At 45.7% G+C, this 24,723-nt stretch overlaps 1 protein-coding gene across 7 annotated transcripts in view; it reads left to right on the top strand.

Annotated features, from left to right (window-relative positions):
* SLC5A9 (solute carrier family 5 member 9) overlaps positions 1 to 24,078 on the top strand; it is a 111,071-nt gene extending 86,993 nt beyond the window's left edge. For 6 of the 7 annotated variants that reach the window (XM_048860482.2, XM_048860483.2, XM_048860480.2 and 3 more), the window contains 6 exons: positions 448 to 555; positions 2,044 to 2,194; positions 3,451 to 3,619; positions 5,312 to 5,527; positions 17,693 to 17,852; positions 21,159 to 24,078. In XM_048860482.2, coding sequence (XP_048716439.1) covers positions 448 to 555; positions 2,044 to 2,194; positions 3,451 to 3,619; positions 5,312 to 5,527; positions 17,693 to 17,852; positions 21,159 to 21,367 — 1,013 coding nt within the window. In that variant the 3' untranslated portion in view covers positions 21,368 to 24,078. The remainder of the gene's footprint in view (positions 1 to 447; positions 556 to 2,043; positions 2,195 to 3,450; positions 3,620 to 5,311; positions 5,528 to 17,692; positions 17,853 to 21,158) is intronic. The other variant, XM_048860481.2, reaches the window with a different exon arrangement.
* The last annotated feature ends 645 nt before the right edge of the window (positions 24,079 to 24,723 follow it).

Here is a 24,723-nt window from a genome sequence, read left to right as displayed (position 1 = left end):
AATGCACTAGGTGAAGGGGGAGCCAAGCTGGGCTGCAGTGCATGTTTCCTCTGTCCTCCTCTAGTGATGGCTGGGCCACAAAGAGAGATGGATGAGCTGGCTCTTTTAGCATAGTCAGTCAAGACTCATGCGTTTAGAACCAGATGTCCCAGGTTCAATCCCAGCTGCCACCAACCCATCTAGGGGTGAAGCATTCCATCTTCTCTGAGCCAAGTTTGCAGTGTGTCATCATGAGGCTCCACCTTTATTTGGGGACCCAAAATGTTCTTTGGCTCCCATTGCTATAACTTGGAAAACTCTGTTCTTGCTGTTTTACTGACTTATATTAAATAATAAGGTATCAAGAAATCCACTCCTTTAAGACAGTTTCCAATAGCTGGAGTAGATATGCCACAAAGGAGGTTTAAGCTGGCTTGTTCGGTTTCTAATCTTTCCTCTCTGCTACAGATGAAGTGGGATGTGTGGACCCGAAAGTCTGTGAAACCGTCTGCGGAGCTAAAGTGGGTTGTTCTAACATTGCCTATCCTAAGCTCGTAATGGGACTCATGCCTGTAGGTGAGAAAGCTGTATTCCAAGGGGTATGGGCTTGTACTAGTGCTGAACAGCTGAGTCCTTGGAATGAAGTGGCCTTTTGAGCTATCCAAATGAGGAACTAATGCCCTGCAACTATCAGTTGGATTGGTAAACAAATTAAAAGATAGCAAAGTTTTCTTTTCCATTATGTAGCAGGCAAGTGTGTATGTGTGTGTTTGACAAACAGATGGATAAATAGATAGATAAATAGAAGTAGCCGCACTGAACGGAAAAGAATAAAGTGTTCGCTATGGCAAAATATCAAAAGAAACCAAAAAACCCAACATATTTTTCAAAAAATGTTATGGAAATTTTCCAATTTTTCAACTAAAGTTTTTAGTTTTCACATTTTTAATTGAAAGATTAAAATTCTAAAGAAAAAAAATGTTCCTGGAATTTTTTTATTTTGAATAAAGGAATAAAAGAATTTGACCTTAAACAATTTTGACCTTTATATTTATGACTGGCTGTCATAAATATAAAGGGAAGGGTAACCACCTTTCTGTATACAGTGCTATAAAATCCCTCCTGGCCAGCGGCAACATCCTGTTACCTGTAAAGGGTTAAGAAGCTCAGCTAACCTGGCTGGCACCTGACCCAAAGGACCAATAAGGGGACAAGATACTTTCAAATCTTGGGGCGGGGGAAAGGCTTTTGTTTATGCTCTTTGTTTACGTGGTTATTCTCTCTTGGGACTGAGAGAGGCCAGACAGCAATCCATCTTCTCCAACCCATCCTAATCCAAGTCTCCAATATTGCAACCAGTAGAGGTAAACCAGGCAAGAGAGATTAGTTTATCTTTTGTTTTATGTGAATTTTCCCTGTGTTAAGAGGGAGGTTTATTCCTGTTTTCTGTAACTTTAAGGTTTTGCCCAGAGAGGGATCCTCTGTGTTTTAAATCTGAATACCCTGTAAAGTATTTTCCACCCTGATTTTACAGAGATGATTCTTTTACCTTTCTTTTTTTTTAATAAAATTCTTCTTTTAAGAACCTGACTGATTTTTCCATTGTTCCAAGATCCAGGGGTTTGGGTCTTTGATGATTTTGTAATAAATTGGTTAGGATATTATTCTCAAGCCTCCCCAGGAAAGGGGGTGTGTAGGGCTTGGGGGGTATATTTTGGGGGAAGACGTCTCCAAGTGGGCTCTTTCCCTGTTCTTTGTTTAAAACGCTTGGTGGTGGCAGCATACTGGTTAAGAAGAAGGCAAAGTTTGTACCTTGGGGAAGTTTTTAACCTAAGCTGGTAAGAATAAGCTTAGGGAGTCTTTCATGCGGGTCCCCACACCTGTACCCTAGAGTTCAGAGTGGGGAAGGAATCCTGACACTAGTTCTAAAAAGTCAAGATGGGCCTGGACCAGAGCCACAGATCCAAAGAGCTCTCTGGACTCTGTTTATGTTAATCTGCAGCACATGATGCAGGAGCTAAAAGACCAACGATCTGAACCAAATTTTCCTTGTTGGTTTCCCAGGACTACGGGGTTTGATGATAGCTGTGATGATGGCAGCCCTGATGAGTTCCCTCACCTCGATCTTCAACAGCAGCAGCACGCTCTTCGCCATAGATATCTGGCAGCGGATCCGCAAGAAAGCCACGGAGCAGGAGCTCATGATTGTTGGCAGGTCCTCTCACTTCCTTATGGCTTCACTGAGTGTTTTAGGCAGAGACCATTTTTTGTTGTTATTTTGATGGCAGGTCTTAAACTCTCCAAAATGTCCTAATCTGGGCTCCGGGATTCATAGATTCCAAGTCCAGGAGAGACCACTGTGATCATCTCATCTGACCTCCTATACAGCACAGGCCAAAGAACTGCCCTGAATCAATTCTTATTTGAACAAGAGTGTGTCTTTTAGAGGGAGGGAAAAAACAGGTGAAAATTAACATGCATATTAATGAAAAAAGTAAAACCTGAGTTGAGTTATGTTTCCCAACTTTACCTGGAGTAGATTCAATTACATACACAGGCTCAATTTGCCACTGAACTGCAGAGACTATTTCTTCTGTGTTCTCTAAATGTGTCATAGACTCCTGTCCTAAACACAATCCATAGTGAAATCATGGCACCCTCTATTGGCAGATGCCAATACTGCATTACACCAAGGCTGTAAAACAGTTCCCTTCCCACTAACACTGTTAATAATAATCTGCAGGTCTGTAGAGCCTTTTATCTGAGGTCACACATATTAACACATCAAGTAAGCTTCAAAACATCCCTGTGAGTTAGGTGAAGGATAGAGAGGGGCGAAAGCAACATGGCACACCAGCTTAAGGCAGAAATGAAGGAGGATATTGTATGCCGCTGAAACTTCGGTGGGAATTTTATTAAGTAGGAGGTAATGACTTTGTTGGAATTTGGTGAAGGCACTCAACACCTCTACTCTTCTGAAAGGTGGCTGTGGGATTTTCATGATCACAAGTTGTCAGGGTCTCTGTCTTATCCAAGAGAGAGTGCCTCCAGCAGTTCTCACTAAAACCATGTCAGGCTACTGGGGCAGTAATGGGTCAGCTAGTCCTGAGATTGCCAGGCACCGAACCACCTGTACCACTTCTTGCAGCACTCTGGATTCTCCTCGGATCTCTCCCATTCAGGTGCTTACAAGGCCCCACACAGCTTAATTTGTGCACTCTGACCAGATCTCAGCAAAGGGTTGTTAGCCATCCTCCTTAGGAGAGTGAAATTTACTTCCTGCTTGCAATTACCAGGAGAAACCTGTCCTAGATTTCACTTCAGATGAGGAATTCACTCAGGGTGCACAATGATTTTCCCTAGAATTCATTGAAAACCCAAGGAAGCTTCTCTTAATTGGGGATTGCATTTCCAGGTGGATTCTAAAGCATGCAGAGCTAATACTCTTTGTTCCAATCTCCGGTCTTCCAGAGTGTTTGTTCTCATCCTCATTGTCATCAGTATTCTCTGGATTCCCATCATTCAGATGTCCAACAGCGGTCAGCTCTTTGACTACATTCAGTCCATAACCAGTTATCTGGCCCCACCAATTACTGCCCTCTTCGTCCTGGCAATCTTCTGCAAGAGGATCAATGAGCCCGTAAGTGAGGAATCAGTGACCGGGCCAGTCTGAATAGTAGTACCACCTCAGGGTGGGGGTGGGGGTGGGTGTCCGGGTTCTTAGTAAACACTCAAGTGGATTGTTGCTTACCCCTAACTGGAAAAATTAGAAATCAGAGGAGTTAGAACTGGTTCCAGTCATTTGGGATTAACAATAAAATGATTTTAAACAGGAAATTTCACAGGACAGGATGGTTGGGGGACTGGGACTGATCTATAGAACCTTTCATCTCTAGGCCACCCATTCAAACACAGCCCAGCAAAGCTGTGACTATCACCAAGTGGCTTAGTGGCATGAGTTAGTGGGCCTTACGCCTGTTTCTGTTGGATGGGTGTCAGCTTCACAGAAGCCACCACAACTCGGGCTAATTGGCAGCCTCGGCAGAGGGGCCATGGAAACTCAACCAGCTTTGTACTCCTAGAAGTGGTCCCTCTAGGTCTAAGTCAGTGAGGGGCAAACTTGCACTCCCATTGTCTGTGCTGTAACTGCTCTAAGTACAGAGAGGGCCTTAGGCCTAGATCTTCAAAGGTACCCAGGTTCCTAAATCCCATAACTTTGAGGATCTGGCCGTAGTCTCTAGGAGACAGATCCTCAGCTGGTGAAACTTGTTCTAGCTCCATTGAAGTCTGTCCATCCAGCACCTTTCACGAGCTCGAAATTCATTTATAAAACACCTACCATGTTTGGCTTCCCTCCAGTCCAATATGCAGAGGTGGAGACTCAAACTTCTACCGTTCCCTTGTGTCTCTCTGTGCCCTCTTCTTTCCACTGTCAGCAAGAAGGGGGAGCATAACTGAGGCTGTTTAATTCCATTGTTTTGAAACTTCCACAGGAGTCTGGTTCTGCTCCAGACACACGCTCAGCCTTTGAGGCAGGAGAAACCCCATAAAGGATTTCCAACTCTATTTCCGACCCTAGCTCAGGGTCCCAATTATTTCTGGAAAATCAGACCTTTTTGCTGGACCCCTTGAAAACAAGATGGAAGTGAAAATTAACCCTCCCTCCCTTTTCCAGTGACAGCCCCATATGAAGCTCAAACCATCACAGAACATAGAATATCAGGGTTGGAAGGGACCTCAGGAGGTCATCTAGTCCAACCACCTGCTCAAAGCAGGACCAATCCCCAACTAAATCATGCCAGTCAGGGCTTTGTCAAGCCTGATCTTAAAAACTTTTAAGGAAGGTTTCTTTCTAACCTTTCTTATGGTTTGGTCTCTCCCCCTTTATGGTGTGGCCAGAATCAAATGTCTCCCCCTGGGAAGGACTGCAGAGTTACCCCTGTTTCTGAAGCATGTGGGGCGGACACTGTCTGAGACACACCATTGGACTAGATGGACCAATGGGTCCCAATCCTGCAATGAGATGAACCTCAGTGGAACCTTGCACCCACAGAGAGCCTCACTGAAATCAATGGAAGGACCTTAGCTCAGTCGGGTCTGATGTGTCTGTCTTGCAGTTGGGGCGGGGGGGGGATGTGTGGATTACAAGTTCTGAGGGCCATTAAAGGTATCGAGCAAGAATGAATTCCCCTCCCTTGCTGTCCTGCTCTGTTGACTCCATCCAGGAGAGAAGGGCTCATTCCCAGAAAGGGACTATACAAACCCCACACACAAAGATGCTTTCAATGATCCCTCACTTCCTTATGCGTCTCTTCCCATGTTTTCTTCACAGGGTGCTTTCTGGGGCCTCATGTTCGGGCTGGTAGTAGGTGGCATTCGAATGATCATGGAGTTTTCCTATGGGGTGCCCTCCTGTGGCGAGGAGGACCCAAGACCAGCTGTCCTAAAGGATGTACACTACCTGTACTTTGCCCTCATTCTCTGCGTGCTCACTGCCATCGCCATTATCCTGATTAGTCTCTGCACCCCACCAATCCCAGAGGAAAAGGTAAGCGGCTCTCCAGTTCAAATCTTGCAAGCCTCTCCCCATCATAGGGTCCAAGAGGACTCTCTGATCTGTACAGGCCTGTCTCTCCTATTGCTGAGGTCTCACGGCCTATAATGCACGTCTACAAAGAAGCACCTTTCCCAAGCCCTTCTGTTTTCCAGGGCTCAGAGAATTAACACTGCCTGGGGCTCAATGAACTATTGCAATGGAGTGTGAGTTCTCATGCTGTGTGTACAGCTCTGCACACACACACCGCAGCACATCATATCTGGGAGAGAAGGAAAAGAAGTGTGTGTGTGTGGGGGGGGATCATATTACAGTGTGTTGCTGAGAAGCAATTAAATGGATCTGATTGAAGCTTCTGCTCTATTTCAGCAAAGCCCCCATCAATCTTGCAAGCAAACAAGATTAATATCTTTGCAACACTGGCATTTAGAGAAATAACATTCCAGCCCAATGTGATCTAAATTACATTTAACAACATAGTGTCACGGGACAGAAGAAAGCAACTTTCTTTTACTTACTGTATTAAAACAGAACTGTGCATAAAGGTTAAGGTTTTATTGAGTGTCAGCTTAAAGAGATACTGTCAAGTAGTTTAGGGTCTAAGGATGTTTGGTTTACTGAGTGTTTGCATAAAAATTGAGCTCAGGAAAAGGAAAAAAAATATCAAGTGCAACCATGTTCCATGAGTGTTTTTTTAAACGAACTTCTGAATGGGGTCTGGGATATAGAGATTATCTGGGCCACTTGTAGCCCTGGTGTATCTCCATTGTCTTCAATGGAGTTAAGTGGGGGTGAATTTGATCCCATGTGGAGGAGGATAAAATGACCTTCATAGATGCCAAGGCCAGAAGGGACCACTGTAACCTCCTGTAGACCGCAGTCCATAGAACTTCCCCAAAATAATTCCGAGAGCAGATCTTTTAGAAAAACATCCAATCTTGATTTCAAAGTGGTCAGTGTTGAAGAATCCACCCTTCTTTTCTCCATGCCTGAGTGTAAATCCTGCCAGGAATTATGGCAATTGTGTATGAGCAGCGAGTGAATCAACCCGATGGGCTAAGCGGTAACCTTACAATCTGCCCCGAGTAAGGGGCGGTGCCCTGAGGCAGGAGCAGAGCAGAGCAAGAATGGAGCCCCAGGGAACACAGGGGCTGGCAGGGGCCATTTCTAGCTCTAGGGGACATACCCACACTAGTTAGCGCACTAGAGCTAGAAGGGCAGCTGCGGCAGGGCAAGCAGCAGGAGGGACTGACCGCCCAGGTACATCCCTACAGCCTTGGATGGGATTGTACTTGGAGAGGCTAGATCCTGCTGGCACAGTTACACTTCTATTTTTAGCGTGTTGTCTCTGGCAGAGCTAGCGCAGGTAAGTCTCCTCCATCTCCAGAGCAGCTCTACACTCTGAGTCCCAATTCCTTCCTGTCCCTCACTTCCTCACCCCTTTGCTCTGGAGCCCTTGTGGTGGCTCCCCATTGTGCACCTGGCCAGCTACTCTGGCCGGTGAGTAAGGGGGCAGTGCAGACAGGGCTCTTCCTTCACTGCCCCACTCAACCCTTTTGCTCACCGTGGGAATCTAGGCTGCAGCCAGTATAACAATGAGTTGGGGAATTAGCGGGGCCTCTGCCTGGCTGGGTCAGGGCTGTGACACTCAATCCCTAACTCGTTTCATTCTCATCTCCACTGACCTCCCCTGGGAAAGTGAATCTTCCACCCAGTGCCTCCTCCGATCCCATGACATGGCCCTTGTGACATTCCCAGAGGTTTGAGTCAGCGGGGCTTGGCCAGGGCAGTCCGGTTGGGTTTCACTAGGATGGGTGGTGGCCCAACAGCCCTGCACAGAGTCGACTGCTTCCCTACATTATCACACCCCGGTGCTTCAGGGGTATTCAGAAGGGAGCTTTTTCCCTGTCAGAGTCAGTCTGTGGGCTATGTGCTGGAACTGGGCAGGTGGCATGGGAAGTGTCGATAGAGATGGAATTGCCTGTTAAGTGCTCACTGAGCTGAGACCACTGCCTGGACATAGGCCATAGAGGAGTATTCAGATGATAGTGACTTTTGGTTACTGCAACCTGGCTTCAGGGGGATAGATTCTGCAGACTAAATAGGCTGGCCAGGCCCAGCAGCTGGGGGACCCTGCAGCTACCAGCTGCCCAGGCGAGGGCACCCCGCAGCAGCCCAGCCCCAGGGGCAGGGGTACCCTGGAGCTCCCAGGCATTGCATCAGAGGGGGACCCGGGAGCCCCAACAGCAGTGGGTGCTGACCCCACCTCTCCCTTTTGTCAGCAATATTTTTAGTGAAAGTCAGGGACCGGTCATGGGCTGCCATGAATTTTTGTTTATTTCCCGTGACCGGTCCCTGACTTTTACTAAAAATATCCGTGACAAAAACTTAGCCTTAATTATATAGCTTAACGTGCTTTTATTCAGATTCTTAATTTGGACATTATGTTAGAAAATGATGCATTTTTTATTTGCTAGATGATGCTTCATTTTTTACTTGTGTTTTGTGTCAAACTCTATTTGGATGGAACTTCAAATTCAGTTAAAATGCTCCAAACCAGCATTTTAAATTTTGTATTATTATTAATTTGTATTATAATGATATTTTATTTGTTATTTATTATTAAATACAGCTACCTTACATGTGCTGGATGCATAGGAAAAATGTTTTTCAAAACATGGTTTTGCATTTAAAACTAACTGCTTTATTCAACAAAGGCTGCATTATCGGTAGTTAGGGAACTGAACTGATTATTTCTTGCCACCGTATCCTTTAAGATTTTAGAACTAGCTGATCTGGTCCTCTCACACTTAGATTTTATTCACTGATTGAAAGAGACACACAGGTTTTCCTTGGTTTCTTAACTTTGATTGAACCAGTCACTGAACTGAGCTAGCTGAATAAACTGAGATGAAGAAAATATTCTCCCTGCATTTGTAGAAAAGGCTACAGCTGTCAAAAGTTGGTTTCGCACTTCATACGCTTGTTCCAGGTTCTTAGCCAGTGACGTCCACCAGACATGCTTTAAAAGCTGGCACGTATACGACTCAATGTTATTATTTTTTGCATTCAATTTAAACGTTTTAATAGAGTCATGACAAATTTTGGCCTTAACACAGGTTGTCATTATTTCAAATTTCGTTTTAAATAGGTCGGTTTTAAAAAAAATAAAAATAAATGTATATTTAATTTAAATTAAAAAACAATTTGGAAACCTGGATTTTTAAAAATATTTTATTTAAACATTGATTTTTTTTATGCCCCCTGCCTGGCATGGGTTTGAACTGATAACATTTTTTAATGTTTTTTAATGTTTTTAATAAAGTAAATACTAATGGAAACTGTGTGATCATGGGAGACTTTAACTTCCCAGATATAGACTGGAGGATGAGTGCTAGTAATAACAATAGGGCTCAGCTTTTCCTAGATGTGACAGCTGATGGATTCCTTCAGCAAGTAGTTGCTGAACCGACTAGAGGGGATGCCATTTTAGATTTGGTTTTGGTGAGTAGTGAGGACCTCATAGAAGAAATGGTTGTAGGGGATAATCTTGGCTCAAGTATCATGAGCTAATTCAGTTCAAACTGAATGGAAGGATTAATAAAAATAAATCTGCAGCTAGGGTTTTTGATTTCAAAAGGGCTGACTTTCAAAAATTAAGGAAATTAGTTAGGGAAGTGGATTGGACTGAAGAATTTATGGATCTAAAGGTAGAGGAGGCCTGGGATTATTTTAAATCAAAGCTGCAGAAGCTATCGGAAGCCTGCATCCCAAGTAAGGGGAAAAAATTCATAGGCAGGAGTTGCAGACCAAGCTGGATGAGCAAGCAACTCAGAGAGGTGATTAAGAAAAAGCAGAAAGCATATAGGGAGTGGAAGAAGGGAGGGATCAGCAAGGAAAGCTACCTTATTGAGGTCAGAACATGTAGGGATAAAGTGAGACAGGCTAAAAGTCAAGTAGAGTTGGACCTTGCAAAGGGAATTAAAACCAATAGTAAAAGGTTCTATAGTCATATAAATAAGAAGAAAACAAAGAAAGAAGAAGTGGGACCGCTAAACACTGAGGATGGAGTGGAGGTCAAGGATAATCTAGGCATGGCCCAATTTTTAATGAATCTGTAAACTCAGGGGTTGTACCGTATGATTGGAGAATTGCTAACATAGTTCCTATTTTTAAGAAAGGGAAAAAAAGTGATCCGGGTAATTATAGGCCTGTTAGTTTGACATCTGTAGTATGCAAAGTCTTGAAAAAAATTTTGAAGGAGAAGGTAGTTAAGGACATTGAAGTCAATGGTAAATGGGACAAAATACAACATGGTTTTACAAAAGGTAGATCGTGCCAAACCAACCTGATCTCCTTCTTTTAGAAAAAAGAAAAGGAGTACTTGTGGCACCTTAGAGACTAACCAATTTATTTGAGCATAAGCTTTCGTGAGCTTAATCAAGGTGGGCCATTTCCTGGGGTGGGGGGGGGGTGAGATTTGTACTGGAAATGGCCCACCTTGATTGTCGTACACATTGTGGGGAGAGTGGTCACTTTGGATAAGCTATTACCAGCAGGAGAGTGAGTTTGTGTGTGTGGTTTTTGGGAGGGGGGTGAGGGAGTGAGAGAACCTGGATTTATGCAGGAAATGGCCCACCTTGATTATCATACACATTGTGAAGAGAGTGGTCACTTTGGATGGGCTATTACCAGCAGGAGAGTGAGTTTGTGTGGGGGGAGGGGGGGGAGGGTGAGAAAACCTGGATTTGTGCTGGAAATGGCCCAACTTGATGATCACTTTAGAGAAGGAGAGGGATACCCTACAGGAGGATCTGGATGACCTTGTAAACTGGAGTAATAGCAATAGGATGAAATTTAATAGTGAGAAGTGTAAGGTCATGCATTTAGGGATTAATAACAAGACTTTTAGTTATGAGCTAGGGACGCATCAATTAGAAGTAACGGAAGAGGAAAAGGACCTTGGAGTATTGGTTGATCATCGGATGACTATGAGCTGCCAATGTGATATGGCTGTGAAAAAAGCTAATGCGGTCTTGGGATGCATCAGGAGGGGTATTTCCAGTAGGGGTAAGGAGGTTTTAGTACCATTATACAAGGCACTGGTGAGACCTCATCTGGAATACTGTGTGCAGTTCTGGTCTCCCATGTTTAAGAAGGATGAATTCAAACTGGAACAGGTACAGAGAAGGGCTACTAGCATGATCCGAGGAATGGAAAACTTGTCTTATGAAAGGAGACTCAGGGAGCTTGGCTTGTTTAGCCTAACTAAAAGAAGGTTGAGGGGAGATATGATTGCTCTCTATAAATATATCAGAGGGATAAATACCAGAGAGGGAGAGGAATTATTTAAGCTCAGTACCAATGTGGACACAAGAACAAATGGATATAAACTGGCCACTAGGAAATTTAGACTAGAAATTACAGGAAGGTTTTTAACCATCAGAGGAGTGAAGTTTTGGAATAGCCTTCCAAGGGAAGCAGTGGGGGCAAAAGATCTATCTGGCTTTAAGATTAAACTCGATAAGTTTATGGAGGAGATGGTATGATGGGATAACATGGTTTTGGTAATTAAATATTCATGGTAAATAGGCCCAATGGCCTGTGATGGGCTATTAGATGGGGTGAGATCCGAGTTACGCAGGAAAGAATTTTCTGTAGTATCTGGCTGATGAATCTTGCCCATATGCTCAGGGTTTAGCTGATCGCCATATTTGGGGTCGGGAAGGAATTTTCCTCCAGGGCAGATTGGAAGAGGCCCTGGAGGTTTTTCGCCTTCCTCTGTAGCATGGGACACGGGTCACTTGCTGGAGGATTCTCTGCTCCTTGAAGTCTTTAAACTATGATTTGAGGACTTCAATAGCACAGATATAGGTGTGAGGTATTTTTTTTTTTGTAGGAGTGGTGGGTGAAATTCTGTGGCCTGCGTTGTGCAGGAGGTCAGACTAGATGATCATAATGGTCCCTTCTGACCTAAATATATATGAATCTATGAATAAACCGTGTGATGAAAGGGCTCCATATCTCCTTACCAGGCCCAACCCAGCTAGTATCACTGGAAGGCATTAGAGAGAGCTCTGCTTGCTGCTCAGCTCCTTTGTAAAATGCATCGAGATCTACTGAGGAAAACTGCCACATAAGAGCTAGGAATTATTATTATTCTGTCAAGTGAACTAAAAAAGACATGCCACCAAAAAGCCCAAGAAAAATACCAACAAGTCAGACTCTCAGCTCTGGTGTACATTGGCATAGCTGCATTGATTTAAAATACTAAAACCAGCACTTCAGTGAAGCTATGACGATTTATACCAGTGGAGGATGTAGCCCAGCCACCTTTAATGACTCAGTGCTTTACACATAGAAGGGGAAAGAGCGATTTGTAGCTGATGTTGGAGTGGTACAGTTAATGTGCTGAGGCTTTAAATGAATTACAATCCAAGAACTGCCAGCAGTAGCATTTCTCCCTGCTGTTTTGGACACTCTCCCATCCCTGTGGGTGATTGATGCTGTGCTGGGAAACAAATATGCAAAGAATTTGTTTGATATGCTCCGAAGTTCATATGTCTTCATTGTAGGTAGTCCATATTGTGTCACGCCGTCCTTGAAAACCTTGCAAAAGAGCTTACAATTAAATTTGAGACGGTGAAGCTGAAATGCAACTGTCAGGTGCCAGATGGCATTTTGGAACAGAAGGATTTATTCTCACTTTGCCGATGTCTCTCAAAGTCCCTCGGGCAAGGAGAACGTGGGGGAGCGGGGCCACGGAGGGAAGGAAATGGTACAGTAACATGGCAACGTTCTGCAAATGAACAGGGCCACCTGGGCTGATCACCTGCTACACTCCCAAGGCCTGTGCTTGTCTAGAGGCCTAGTGCACTGGGAACTTCAACTGTTCTGCTCCAGAGAGTGAGACTGATACATTAGGTGGCTTGTTTTCCAAGTTGCTGAGTTCCCACAGTGCCAGGTGCAGCCAATGGGAGCTGGAAATGCTCCTTTCCTCTGAAAATCAGCCCTTCAAAAGTGTGCAGAGGAGACACGGGCTCAGACTAAAGTCTGGGATCCAAATGCTCCCAGATTGGAGGTGTATAGACCAGCTTTCACGGGAGAGATTGAGCGAGAGATCCCTATGAGAACACGCTATAGCCCAGTTGTTAGGGCTCTCGCTTGGGGGACCTGGGGTCAAGCCCCTCCTCTACATTTGGCAGAGGAAGGATTTGAACCCAGGTCTCCCCCAGCCTGGGTGAGTGAGCTAACCACTGGGCCGTTGGGTATAAGGCAGGCACTACTAACTCCTCCTTGTTATTTGTGAGACAGGACTGACCTGGCTTAGGTGCCTAACTCCCAGAGAGGGTTCACAGTTGTGAATCCTAAGTGGAGGGAGGCACCTTCTGGTACGCGCCTAACTCCCTTTGGGGGCAGGAGCTTCAGTCGTGCCCCTCTCCTCAGCATTTCCTGTTGGCTAGCTTAAGCAGTTTCCTACTCAACTTGTGCTGGCTTTTGTGAATCCCATTCTTAGGCACCTAACGGCCTCCATGTCGTGCGTAGGGAGCCTGGGTGTCTAACGTGGGGCTGCAGCTTCCACTAAGTGGCAGGCGGCCTAAAAGCAAGGCACTGCAATACTGAATCTAGGTCCCCTGAGCAGATCTAGACCCTGCCGCGATGCTAAAACAAAGTGCTCTTTGTAGCTCTACTGATTCCTGCCCAGCTTCCAATCAGAAATACCACCTGCCTTCAGCATTCAAGTCTGTTCTCTCTGCATTCCAGCTCTTCTGCTACACCCAGTCTATTGAGTCAAATACTGTCCTAAAGTCCATGTAAATTATGCTGCTAACTTTCCCCCGTCAGCAGTTGTTGGTTTGGTTTTTTTTTTGCTTACTCCAAAATAGCTGCCCTGTTAGACATGATCTCCCTTTAGTAAATCCCTGCCGACTGAGCTTAATGAGATTACAGCTCACTAGATATGCCACTGCTGTGTCCTTGGTTTGTCAGTGTTGAAGGCAAGCTGCTGCAGTTGCAATTTTTAGGACATTGCTGGGCATGTAGGACACACGATAAGGCTTGTCCCCAACATGGCAGCCTGTCGACAAGCTCCTGAGTGTAAAGGTGAGAGGTGGAGGGAGAATTGGGGCTCAGGGATGCAGGGGAAGGCATTTCATGGCAACTCAGCTAAACCTGAAAGGGAACATTTTCAAGGCGCCTAATTCCAAAAGACTGGCCATGGGAGTTAGGCACTGAACTCCCATTAGTGACTTAGCAACTCTTGCCCCTTAAAAACTTTACTTCTGAAAGTAAAGTTTTTTTGGGGGGAGCACGAAGCTCAATGCACCTTGAATATCTAGGCTCTGCTCTGTAACTTCCCGTTCCTTCCCCTCTCTACCAAACTGGGTTTCTGCCCTTCCCAAAAATTGAGAAACAGATTTCTCAAGTGTTCAGCACCAGCAGCTCTCCACAAAGCTTCGCTTTCATTTAGGCAGGGAGGTAAAGGTCAGGAGTGAAATCTTGACGTCAAGGGCAAAACTCCCATTGACTTCAGTGAGGAGCCAGGATTTCAGACACACACACCCTCCATCCCAGGCTTTCAAAAGAGGTATATAGCATCGCCGGAGCTCAGGCCAAAGGTAGGCTCTGAATTTGCACTGATTTCAATGAAAGTTAGGAGCCTACCTTTGAGGATCTGGGCCTTAGCTCCAATCTTCCGAGTTCTTTTGAAAATCTGGCCATATTTTGAGGCCTAAATTGGAATGGGCCTGTTTTGAAAATAGGCGATTAGTTCTGAGCTCTTAGGAAAATTCTGGCCTTAATACATTAATTCCAAGAGAAAGCTCATGCACAAGCAGCCATTTGTGTTTGGGGAGGAAGTGGGGGTGATGGGATCTGCATAGTGTCTTGAATTCTTTTGTGCTCAGAAACTTTGCAACATTCCAGTGACATTTCCTAAGTGATTAAAAAAAAAATCCTCAGTAAAGATGTGGATCATCAAATCAAAGTAATTTAGCAAAATGTGACAAGAAAGATTAGCCTTGCCTGATGCTCATCTTGGTTGAAAATGATTTAAATAAAGCTATAAATCTTCTGGAACATTTTGTGTCAGTTGGAAATTGCCATCTAGATTTTGCGTGTTTACAAAAAAAAAAAAATCTACATTGATACTATGTGTGCAACCCAGTGGAGAACTTAATTTCCATGGAGGCAGAGAGGAGAAATCTGCTGTCGGGAGAAATGAGTGACTTTGCCCTCTCCTGAGCTGTCTGGCAGAAGAGCCGCTCCGATGGGTGTAGTTGGCCAGTGTCAGCTGCTCCCAGTGGCTTCTGTTCCCCTTTCACAAACACATGGGAATTCAGCAGATCAGAATTAACTCCACCATCTCTCTCTCAGTAATGTTACGTGGGAAGGGATGCCAGAGGAAAGCAGCAATTCCCTTCCCCCACCACTCCAGGACAGAATGGGAAGGAAGTGCAAACACCAACACCTCCAGCTGGGCTGTGTAGGGTATGACCATATAAACCACAGTGTGTTGATAGTTAAGGACCCAGGTCCATTAAAATCCTAGCCCAGTTCAAGCCCCCACTGTGCATTTCCCTGGAAGATCCAGACTTTTTGACTCCTGTGCTTACACACCACACACATGAGCCGGGCGTCGAGTCTCTTGCTACAAGCTGAGTTTTATGGACCATCCTGGCATTGCCGTGTGCTTCGAAAGGGAGGGGGAATGAGAGCACATGTTTCTGGAGTCAGCAGCTGCTCTGCTCCTTGCTGAGGCAGGAGAAGGCCTCCCAGGCCTGCCAAAAGCCAGTGAGAAATGGGGAAGTGGCAAGTCCTAGGCTGCAAGTGTAAAACCTCCCGGCTTTTAATAAAAAGGAGGTGGGCAGACATCAGCTGGCTCTGTTGAAAGCAAGAGATTGCTTATCTGAATGTCTCTTTTGTTTGTGCCAAGTCAATGCACACGCAAAGTGCCAGGCCAAGATGCTGCTCTGTAAAGTTACAATGATGATGCAGCTTTCTCCTTTATCTGCAACCAATTCCTACCGGCTATTAGCACTTTTCCAGAACTTAGCACAAAATGCCAGGGTGCCTTGAATCCCTGGGTGCATATTGGGCCTGGGTGGGTGCCACGGACAGATAGGGAAGAGAGGACTCCTCCGCACCAAGTTGTCAAAGAGCAGTTGCAGCATCCTCTGTGATGCCAACACTGCTGCCCTTTTGCTGGGAATGGCCAGTGGATCTGTATAGTGCCAGGTCCCTGTCCCGGTTGCCGACTTTCCCTGAGGCCTAGTGTGGCAGATATGGCAATTTCCTACAACATGTCTGGGAGATCTGACTGCCTTACATTCGTGGATTGTTGTGGGCCAGGGACTGTATATAATTCCATGGGGGGCAGGTGACCTGTGTGTGTGTGTGTGTGTGTGAGAGAGAGAGAGAGACAGCGAGAGAGAATTAGGCAAGTTGACTCAGATTGTATCACCTCCAGAGAGATCCCTCCTCCTGGGGAGGCTCACCTTTACTAGTTCAAACCGGATTCTACAGAGGCCAACAGACTTGTGGATTAATAGCCAGCATTTAAATGGACACAGGACCTGCTTTCTGATCCAGCAAATGGGCAGGACCTTTTGTCCAAGGGCCGGGGGACCCCAAATCCTTAAGGAAGGGTTGAAAGCACTGATACCTACCAGAGCTTGTCGTGGGGGAGCTGGTCTCTCGTCAGTTTTCTAGCATGCATGTAGGTTCTTTTGTTGTTTCTAATGTGATTTCTCTGTCGTGCTTTCACCTTAAGAATAAAATGTGCTTGCTTAGAAAAGGCTATGTGGTAACTTATAACTGTGGGCACGTAGGCTATTCGTAAGCCTTCGAATAGAAAGCTAAGTGCAGATGCTGGTCCAGTCAGCTAGTGTTGCTTGCTGGGAATAACAGAATGTAGATAAGGAACTGCGCAGCCTGAAAAAGTCCCGATCAGGAGGGAGAGACAGAGACAGGCAAGTCTCTGCCCAAGAGAGGTGATGGTGGGGTAACCAGGACCCTAGAGTGGGTGCCTTTGCTGGACCATGGGGAATACAGGTGAAGTTGCCCTACACTGGGACACCTAGGCTGTAACTTTATAATCTGCCTTGCACAAGGGACAACACATAGCCTTAGCAGAGAGTGGATTGTGTTTCCGGCAGTCCCACTTCCTCCCCACTCCTTTACTCTTGCTCCAGGGGAGGAGAGCACATACCAGCAAGAAAGAGGGGGAGGCCAAGGCTGGCCCTGCTCCCAGCCCTTCGCCCTCCACCCCCATCACAGCAGGGCATATTGTGGCTGGAGTCACAAGCCAGGCAGGGGATCTGAGGGACATTCTCTCTGTCTCTCCTATGTGCCCAAATAAGGGACCCTGAATGAACATGATGTTGTCAAGGTCTGTCTTGGCCCAGTGCCCTGGGTGTGGGAGGGGTAGAAGGTCCTGTCTCTGCCATGCCCTAGCCCGTTGTTGTTCCTTCCGTTGGTTGTTCCTTTGCTGTAACCTTGAGCTTCTGGACCTTTGTGCCTAGGATTTGGGCTTGGTTCCTTTGATGGGGTTTCACTGTGAAAGGTCATTCCATATCAGCAGGATTGAGGTGCTGGATACGGCTGTTGTCCCTTTGCATCTCTATGGAGAGCCAGCCGGTTGTGTTATTGTACTGGAAGCCTGCTTCACCAGCAGTTAATAACCTGTGCTGTAGACCGTGATTTGGCAAATTGCGGGGAGGGGGGGAGAAATCAGCAACTTAATTAATTAAAGCTGAATATTTCCTGGCTTTAACTGGATCATATTTTGGGGAGAAGGGAGTATCTGAGAAGGGGGCACCATATATGACTACAAAGTGTACTGGCCCTGCCTGCATCATCAACACATACATGTTTTGGGCCCCCAATCCAGATCTCGACCTGTACTGATCATGTAATTTCCCAAATTGAGGAGCCTTCACACAGAAAGGTGTGCTCGTCTCAAAAGGATTAAAATGGCACAAGTCAACTGAAAATACAAGAACTGTTGGAAAAAAGGAACACAGATTTTTGTGAGGTCAAACCCTCTCCATTCTAATCACAGCTCCTGTTCCCAGCCGAGTCACCAACACTGGTCTTGTTTGATGAACTGACAGCTGTTTAAATTGCTTTCCCTGTCTTGTTTTGCATCGCTGCATCCAGCTGGCTAGCCTGACGTGGTGGACTAGACACAGCAAACCTCCCGCAATTGACCTGGTGAGCTACAAGAGCGAGTCGGCGGAGGTAAATCCTTCAGTGGGCGAGAGTGACAGGGACGTGCCGACGTGGGAGAACACGGATTCAGGGAGCAAAGAACATGGAGGTAGGTTAGCTGGGTCTTCCAAATATGTGCAATGGGTGGGCGTAGGGGACCTGGTCCAAGGCCCACCAGCACCCTTCCAGTGCCTTCAGTGGCATCCATCCCATGGATCTGATGGTACCACGTTTGTGGCGGTGACAGCTACATGCTAAATTAATTTATCTTTGACCACCGCACCTGCACTCTGCCTGATACCCCATCCCCCCTCGGGTTTATTCTAACATTCCAACCCTCTGTTTCATTCCAGAGAGCTTCCATTTAAAACCAAAAAAAACCCCAACTTTCCAGAGACGTGTTTCCTCCTTCTCCCCCGAAATGTGGAATTTCCCTCTCCCACATGGCCTCGGCCTCAGAACCAGGTTCAGCAACAGCATTTTTAAACTTTAAAAGTATCCCAGCTTTTCTGGCCTGGCAGATCCCTGCATCTGCCAGGCCAGCTGGATGCAGAAACTTCCCAGCAGAGCCTGAGATGGACCAGTGATGGGGACCAGAGAACCACTGAGATAGACCAACTAAGCACTTGCTTTTAAGCTCTAAAGGGCCTGAGATATGGACTTTAAAGCCAGGACAATTTGTTGAGGTTTTTGGGGTGCCAGGACTTGGGGCACCGGGCTTCATCTGCGGGGTCCGTGGTCCCCCCTGAAATAGCTCGCATCCCCCCCCTCAGTTGAGAACCACTGATCTATACCATCCCAGACAGATGTTTGTCTAACTTGCTGCTAAAAGCCTCCAATGAGAGAGATGCCACAAGGTAATTTGTTCCAGTGGTTAACCAACTATTTAGCTTAAATCGCTCTTCACCCTCCCTGGTATTTACAGAGGGTAATCATAGTCCCTCTCAGTCTTCTTTTTGCTAGGCTATAAAAGCCAAACTTTTTCAGTCCCTTCTCATAAGCTAGGTCCTCCATTCCCCTGATCATCCTCTTCTCTGCACCTGTGCCAGTTTGAATTAATCTTTCTTGAACATGGGTGACCAGTATGGTACACAGTATTCCAAATATGGTCTTACCAGTGCCTTGTACAATGGCATTAATATGGCCCTGTCTCTACTGGAAATGCCTCGCCAGGTATTTCCTAGGAGCGCATTGGTCTTTTTTCCACCTGCATTGTATTAGTGGCTCATAGTCATCCTGAGATCAACCCCCATACCCAGGTCTTCCTTCTCCTCTATCACTTCCAACTGATGAGCCCCCAGTTTGTGTAATAAAATTCTTATTATTAGACCCTAAATGCATAACTGTGCACTTTGCACTGTTGAATTTGATCCCGTTTCTGTTACTCAAGCCTTCATGGTCATCCCGATTGTCCTGTCTGATATTCCGATCCTCCTCCGTATTGACAAGGCCTGCCAACTGTATCAGCGAATTCCATTAGCACATTTCTAATTATTAGTTTATTAGAACGAAAATAGCCCCCCGCTCCTTCTCAACGTGGTCAGAGGTTTCCTTTGGAAAACCATCCAAAATTTCAAGTGCCCATTTTGAACCTAACCCTCCTGAGTCCACAAAACTGGAGATCTCGCAAGATGGGAACTCTCTTGTGAGCTTTTGCTACATTTGCTTAGTCTAGACTGGCCATGCTTGAATTAGTTCTCGCCACAGCCTCAGAATGAAGAAGTGAGAAACTACAAAACTTCTCCTCCATTTTTTGGAAATGGCGGCAGTTGGGATTCAAGTTTAGTGTAGCTGTTCAGGGTGCTGATGTTGTTTCTTATCAATTCTTATTATACCTGACCCAGCTCATATTTTTATAGCCTGACGTCTTGGTAATTTGGTAATTAGCAATGATGGGAAAGGAAATGCAGAACAGCTTATACAACAGTTTAATGAGGTTTTGGTAACATGTTTTTTCAAGCTTTTAAGACAGGCTACCTTTCAAAGCGTGGAAGGAACAGCAAGTGACAAGTAAAAGGCATAATTCACACAGCACTTCACGCCTGATAAACAAGCCATGAGTTCTGTGTCAGAGACCATGAAATCCTACAAGTTTTGTGGAGCTTGGTGGAAGTTGGGCAGTGGAGAAATAAGAAGGGTTTTTATTCATTAAACAACAAATGCTTTATATGTCAATCGACAGGGCTTATTTAACCTCTTTGGAGGACAGATTTTCGTTGTCATTTTTAGTTTCATTTTAAGAATGCTGGGGCAAAATAGGGCAGGTTGGATTTGGGGCCTGAGTGCAGGGCTGGGATCCAGGAACATCTCAATCCTAATGGTGGCTGGGCCACTGATTTAGGACAACTATTTTCCAAAGTGACCACTGGTTTTGGGATGCTCACGTTGAGATTCTTTATGCCTGATTGTCCAAGTAGCTGAGTACCTGTAGCGTCGGGTCAGCTTCTGGGAGATATGGGCACGTGGAACTTCTTGAAATGGTTCAAGCGGCGCATCCAAAAACGTAGGTGCGGAAAATCAGCAGCCACTTTGGCAAATCACCGAACCTCTTTGCAGCTCAGTTTCTGTACAACGTTATACTCACTTGGCTACCTCCAGCCCATGAAAAGGACTGATTCATGCTTGCCCAGCACTTGGAAAATATCAAGTGCTACTGATGCAATGTGCTATTTTAAATGTCCTTTCATCTGGGTTTCAGCTAGCTTACTTGTGCTGTGAGAGTGAACAGGGCCGTGCTGTTTAACCAGCTTACCCGTTCACTTCCTTTGCAGCACTGACTAGGTCTGGCTTTTGCTTTGTGCTCTTAGAAGAGAACAACTTTTTAACCACAATCATGGTCATTTTTGGACTATTAATTCCTCTGGTTGGGGTGAATTCTTTAATGCGGAGCCAGGGGCGCCGGAATGTCCCTAAAAGTGGAGGGTCCATGGGCACCTGAACTGTGGCCCCGCCTTCACACTACCGCTTCCCTCAAGGCCCCGCCCTCACACTGCCCCTTCCCCCTGAGGCCCCACCCTCGTGCCACCCATTCTCCCAAGACCCCGCCCTCACGCCATCCATTCCCTCCAAACCCCGCCCTCGTGTTGCCTCTTCTCCCCAAGCCCCCCCGCATCGCTCACATTTATGGCCAGTAAAAAGTGGGTGGGCATACCCCTGCGCAGAGTCGTTCCTGAGCTGCAACCATTGGTTCCTGGACCTATCATCAGCTGAGAGGGTGAAGCGTTCCCTTCCATTGAGGATGTGGCTCAGTGTGGCTGGTTTTCACCCCATACACCTCAAGCAGTGATGCTGCATGGGAGATGTGCAGACAGGTGACATGGTGCATTTAGGGCATGGGACAGAGGTGAGGCGAGTGGAATACCCCAGCGTTTAGAATATGGGACTAATTCCCCCTCTCTGTATGTATTTCCTACAGCAGTGAGCCCTCCTTGCTGGAAGAAGTTATATTTCTGGTTCTGCGGGATCTCCAGCAGCCCAGGACCCACACTGACCAAGGAAGAGAAAGCAGTCCTGGAAAGGAAACTCACCAGCATTGTGGAAAAGCCCTTATCAAAGATTGTTTGCAACATTAATGCTATAATCCTACTAGCTTTTAACGTCTTTCTGTGGGGATACTTTGGCTGAAGACGGGGCTGCAGACAGTACTCGGCTGGCTTGGCTTTGATTTAGAATATAGCAGTAATGCTTAGAGACCTCAAGCAGGTCAGGACCACATTGTTCTTGATGCCACGCATACAGTAAATGGAATTCCCTGCCCCAAAGAGCTTACAATCTAGAAGACCAAACCTAGTGGGCAGGGATAGCATAGCATTTACCAGGGAGCATTTTTATCAGGTAAAATCATGTTTTTGTCACCTAGGGAAAAATGAATTGGGCCCAGTTTATGATATTTTCTATTTTTAAAATTGTTTTACTATCACACACATCACACTTAGTTGTAGTTACGTAGTCAAATTGCATTATGTAGTCAAATAAGGCACTCGATTAGGAGATTAATTTAGGATTGTACAAATAAACAAGTAAAATTGCAGTGAGCATAATACAAATATATGTAATGAGAATAGTGTCAGAATGTCTGTAAACAGTTTAGTTTGGTGTTTTCTCCAGGAAGTTATACAGGCCATGACAACTTTCAGTTTTCTATATTCTATAATCCAAAGTCAAAAGCCTTCAGTGACAATAATGCAGAGTTGTAGCCATGAAGCATTAAGCAATCAGAAGCATGCAGCGCTGCAGACAACCTGTACAGGTCTGGTTGCCCACGGAGCCTGCTGTAGCAGACCAACTTGGATGCAGTGGGTAGACGAAACCTATTTCTCTGTTTTGAATGGATGTATCCAAAGTCTGAAAAGATTCATTCTATGCTTGCTGAACTGGCTGGACACCAATGGACTTGCACCACCGGTTCTGTGACATCAGGGGGACTCTTGGCATTCTTCAGATTTTTTTCCACCATGCTAAAGGGGAATTTTTTTTCCTTGTAGCGGATGAAAACGTCAATTTTAGCTACAGTGAGTCTTCTATGTTAAATGCAAGTAAATATGGCAGAAAGTCGGGATTTTTGCTCAGCAGCTACTGCTTGCAATTTCTTCTTGTTCCGATGACACATTTCTTGCCTGCGTATTTTGGCTGAAGGAGGTCGGCCAACATTTGTAATTGCCTCATGAAATCTCTTTGGTACGTCTGCTTTATGTGGGGCAAGATCTTCATTTATCAATAGATCCGTCTCGTGTCCCTTTTAGAGTATGTTAAGTGCCGCAGAAACTGAATTGAATTGACTGATCAAGTCATTTGCTTCTCGGTAAATCCTTTGATTATTAATTTCACTGACCACTCTATCTTGAAATTCCGCCTCTAGCTCACTCATAATCCTGAGATAATGTGGCCAATTTTTGAATATATGTTTCCAGACATGTTGTTTGACTGTTTCAGTATGTGTTACCAGGGATTTACAGAACTTGACAGTCTTTTAACCAGGCTCCAGGTGATTACGAAAATACTTTTGTAAATCGCCAACATGTTTCTTCAAAGCACTCAATGTAAGGGCTTGTCCAAGTCGATTGAGCCAATGTGATGCACATCCATACTTAGCCAAAGTGTGGTTAGCTTGTTCCAAATCACTGCCCATACTTGGCATTTTTTCCTCATTGTCTGTCGTGTAGCTCTTAACGCAACCATACCGTTCGTTGCTAATGCCTTGGCTTCTCTTATCGGTGTAGCACAATACTTTCCAGTCTTCTTATATCAACTGCTGCTAAGGAAACCACAGTCAGCTATCACTGGGACAATGTGGATGTTATGCCAGCCATCTTGTAGTCATGGAACTGCTTTTCCATATAATTTGTTGTGTGCTTCCACCTTTAAGCCATCAGTAACTGCATCTAACCGTTTACCTGCTTTCAGCTGGGTGCTTTGTAGCCTGGCCTTAGGCAGCTGATCAGTGCTTGAAAAAAGTGGATGTTCAGTCACTGAAAAGGGAATAGTACAGCCATAAAACAGTTCTGCAGTTTTCAGGGCTACCTTTTGTTTTAGTTCTGGCGTTGTTTTCGTGACAAACATATGCACGTGTGATTGAAAAACTGACACTTCCTCCTCATTGTCTTTGGCTGATGTGGATCTGCCTTTCTCTTGCTGCTCTTGGCAATAGCAATGCACTATTATCGGTACCTTCTGTGGTTAGATGTTGATAGATGTTTGGCTGCGTGTGTGCTCCCTCTGTGTGCCACCCCAGCCCTGCGCAGACAGCTGGCACGGCAGACCTCAAGCGAACCACCCAATGACCACAAGATCCAGTAAGGGACGAAGGCACCCAGCCAGGTTTATTGTCAATGAAGCACGGTACTAGTATCCCGGACCACTAATACATGTATGCCCATAACAATGGACCGGGTCAGTGAACGGTGGGATTTTCCATTCCTGTGCCAGACAAAAATATTCCCTCTGAGATACATCTTTATACCCCGATACAAACAAGTTACATACTGCCCTTCTGACACAGTCAGTTACTGCCCCCTGACATAGTTAGTTTTACCCATTACCTTGCACATGTTGGTTCAATCAAAGCATTTCTATTACGTACTGTCATCCTGACCTTATCTTTTAGGAAGGGTCAGTGTGTTCCTGTTATCCTTGGGAAATGTTTTTCTACCATGCTTGATATCGGGATGTTCTGATACCACTTGATATCAGGATGTATTTGTGTGAGTACTCTGTGACTTCTTAGGAATGTGTATTTCTACAATATCTGCCCTGTTCTTGCCAGATTCTGAGAGCAGGTCCTGCCTCATAGCAAGCCTCTAATAAAAAGGCTTATGTCTCAGGCTCTCTTCCTACAACACCTTCATCCTCAGAGTCTGATTCTAATACTCACCTATATTGTGGGGGCAATTAATGTGTCAGGCCTGAAATGAGTTACAGTGTGGGGGGCCCTTAGCCAGTCGGTATTGTGGGGCTTCCGGGGAAGGGGGTCACGCTCCTGTCTAGGGCTGCATCATTATGTAATTACCAAGACTCCCTACTGGAAATAATGGTGCTTTAAAACAAAAATTTAAGAGGGTTTTTAGAGTGTCTGTTTCCTGCTGCTGTCAGCACTGGGATGGTGAATGAAGCGACTTATCCGGCCTCGCAGCTAAACATTCTGCACCCAGCGTGATATAACCAGACCCAGGGCCAGAGCTGCAGCCAGACAGTCTGCTGGGCTGCGATGCTTATCACAGACAGGTGGGCTAGGGCCTGTGCTTTTCATATTAAAATGAGCATATTTTGCACTGGCTGGTTATGCTGCACAGGCTGCTGGGCTGGGCTTTGCAAGCCCGGGGTGGGGGGCAGAGGGGGCCGCCTGCTGAGACATCTCGCTGCGCTTGGGTGGCCTTACTTAAGAGACAGTGTGCAATGCTTGCATATAGGGGCTTTGCAGCTCACTGAGCCCCTGTGCGGCTAGCACTCCCACTGGGGAACCAGGACCATCCGCTCTGGGACTC

The sequence above is a fragment of the Caretta caretta genome, chromosome 8 (assembly GCF_965140235.1).
Source record: "Caretta caretta isolate rCarCar2 chromosome 8, rCarCar1.hap1, whole genome shotgun sequence".
NCBI classification, from domain to species: Eukaryota; Metazoa; Chordata; order Testudines; family Cheloniidae; genus Caretta; species Caretta caretta.
The sequence above is the reverse complement of the archived record's forward strand: the minus strand, read 5'-3'. Positions and strand labels throughout refer to the sequence as shown.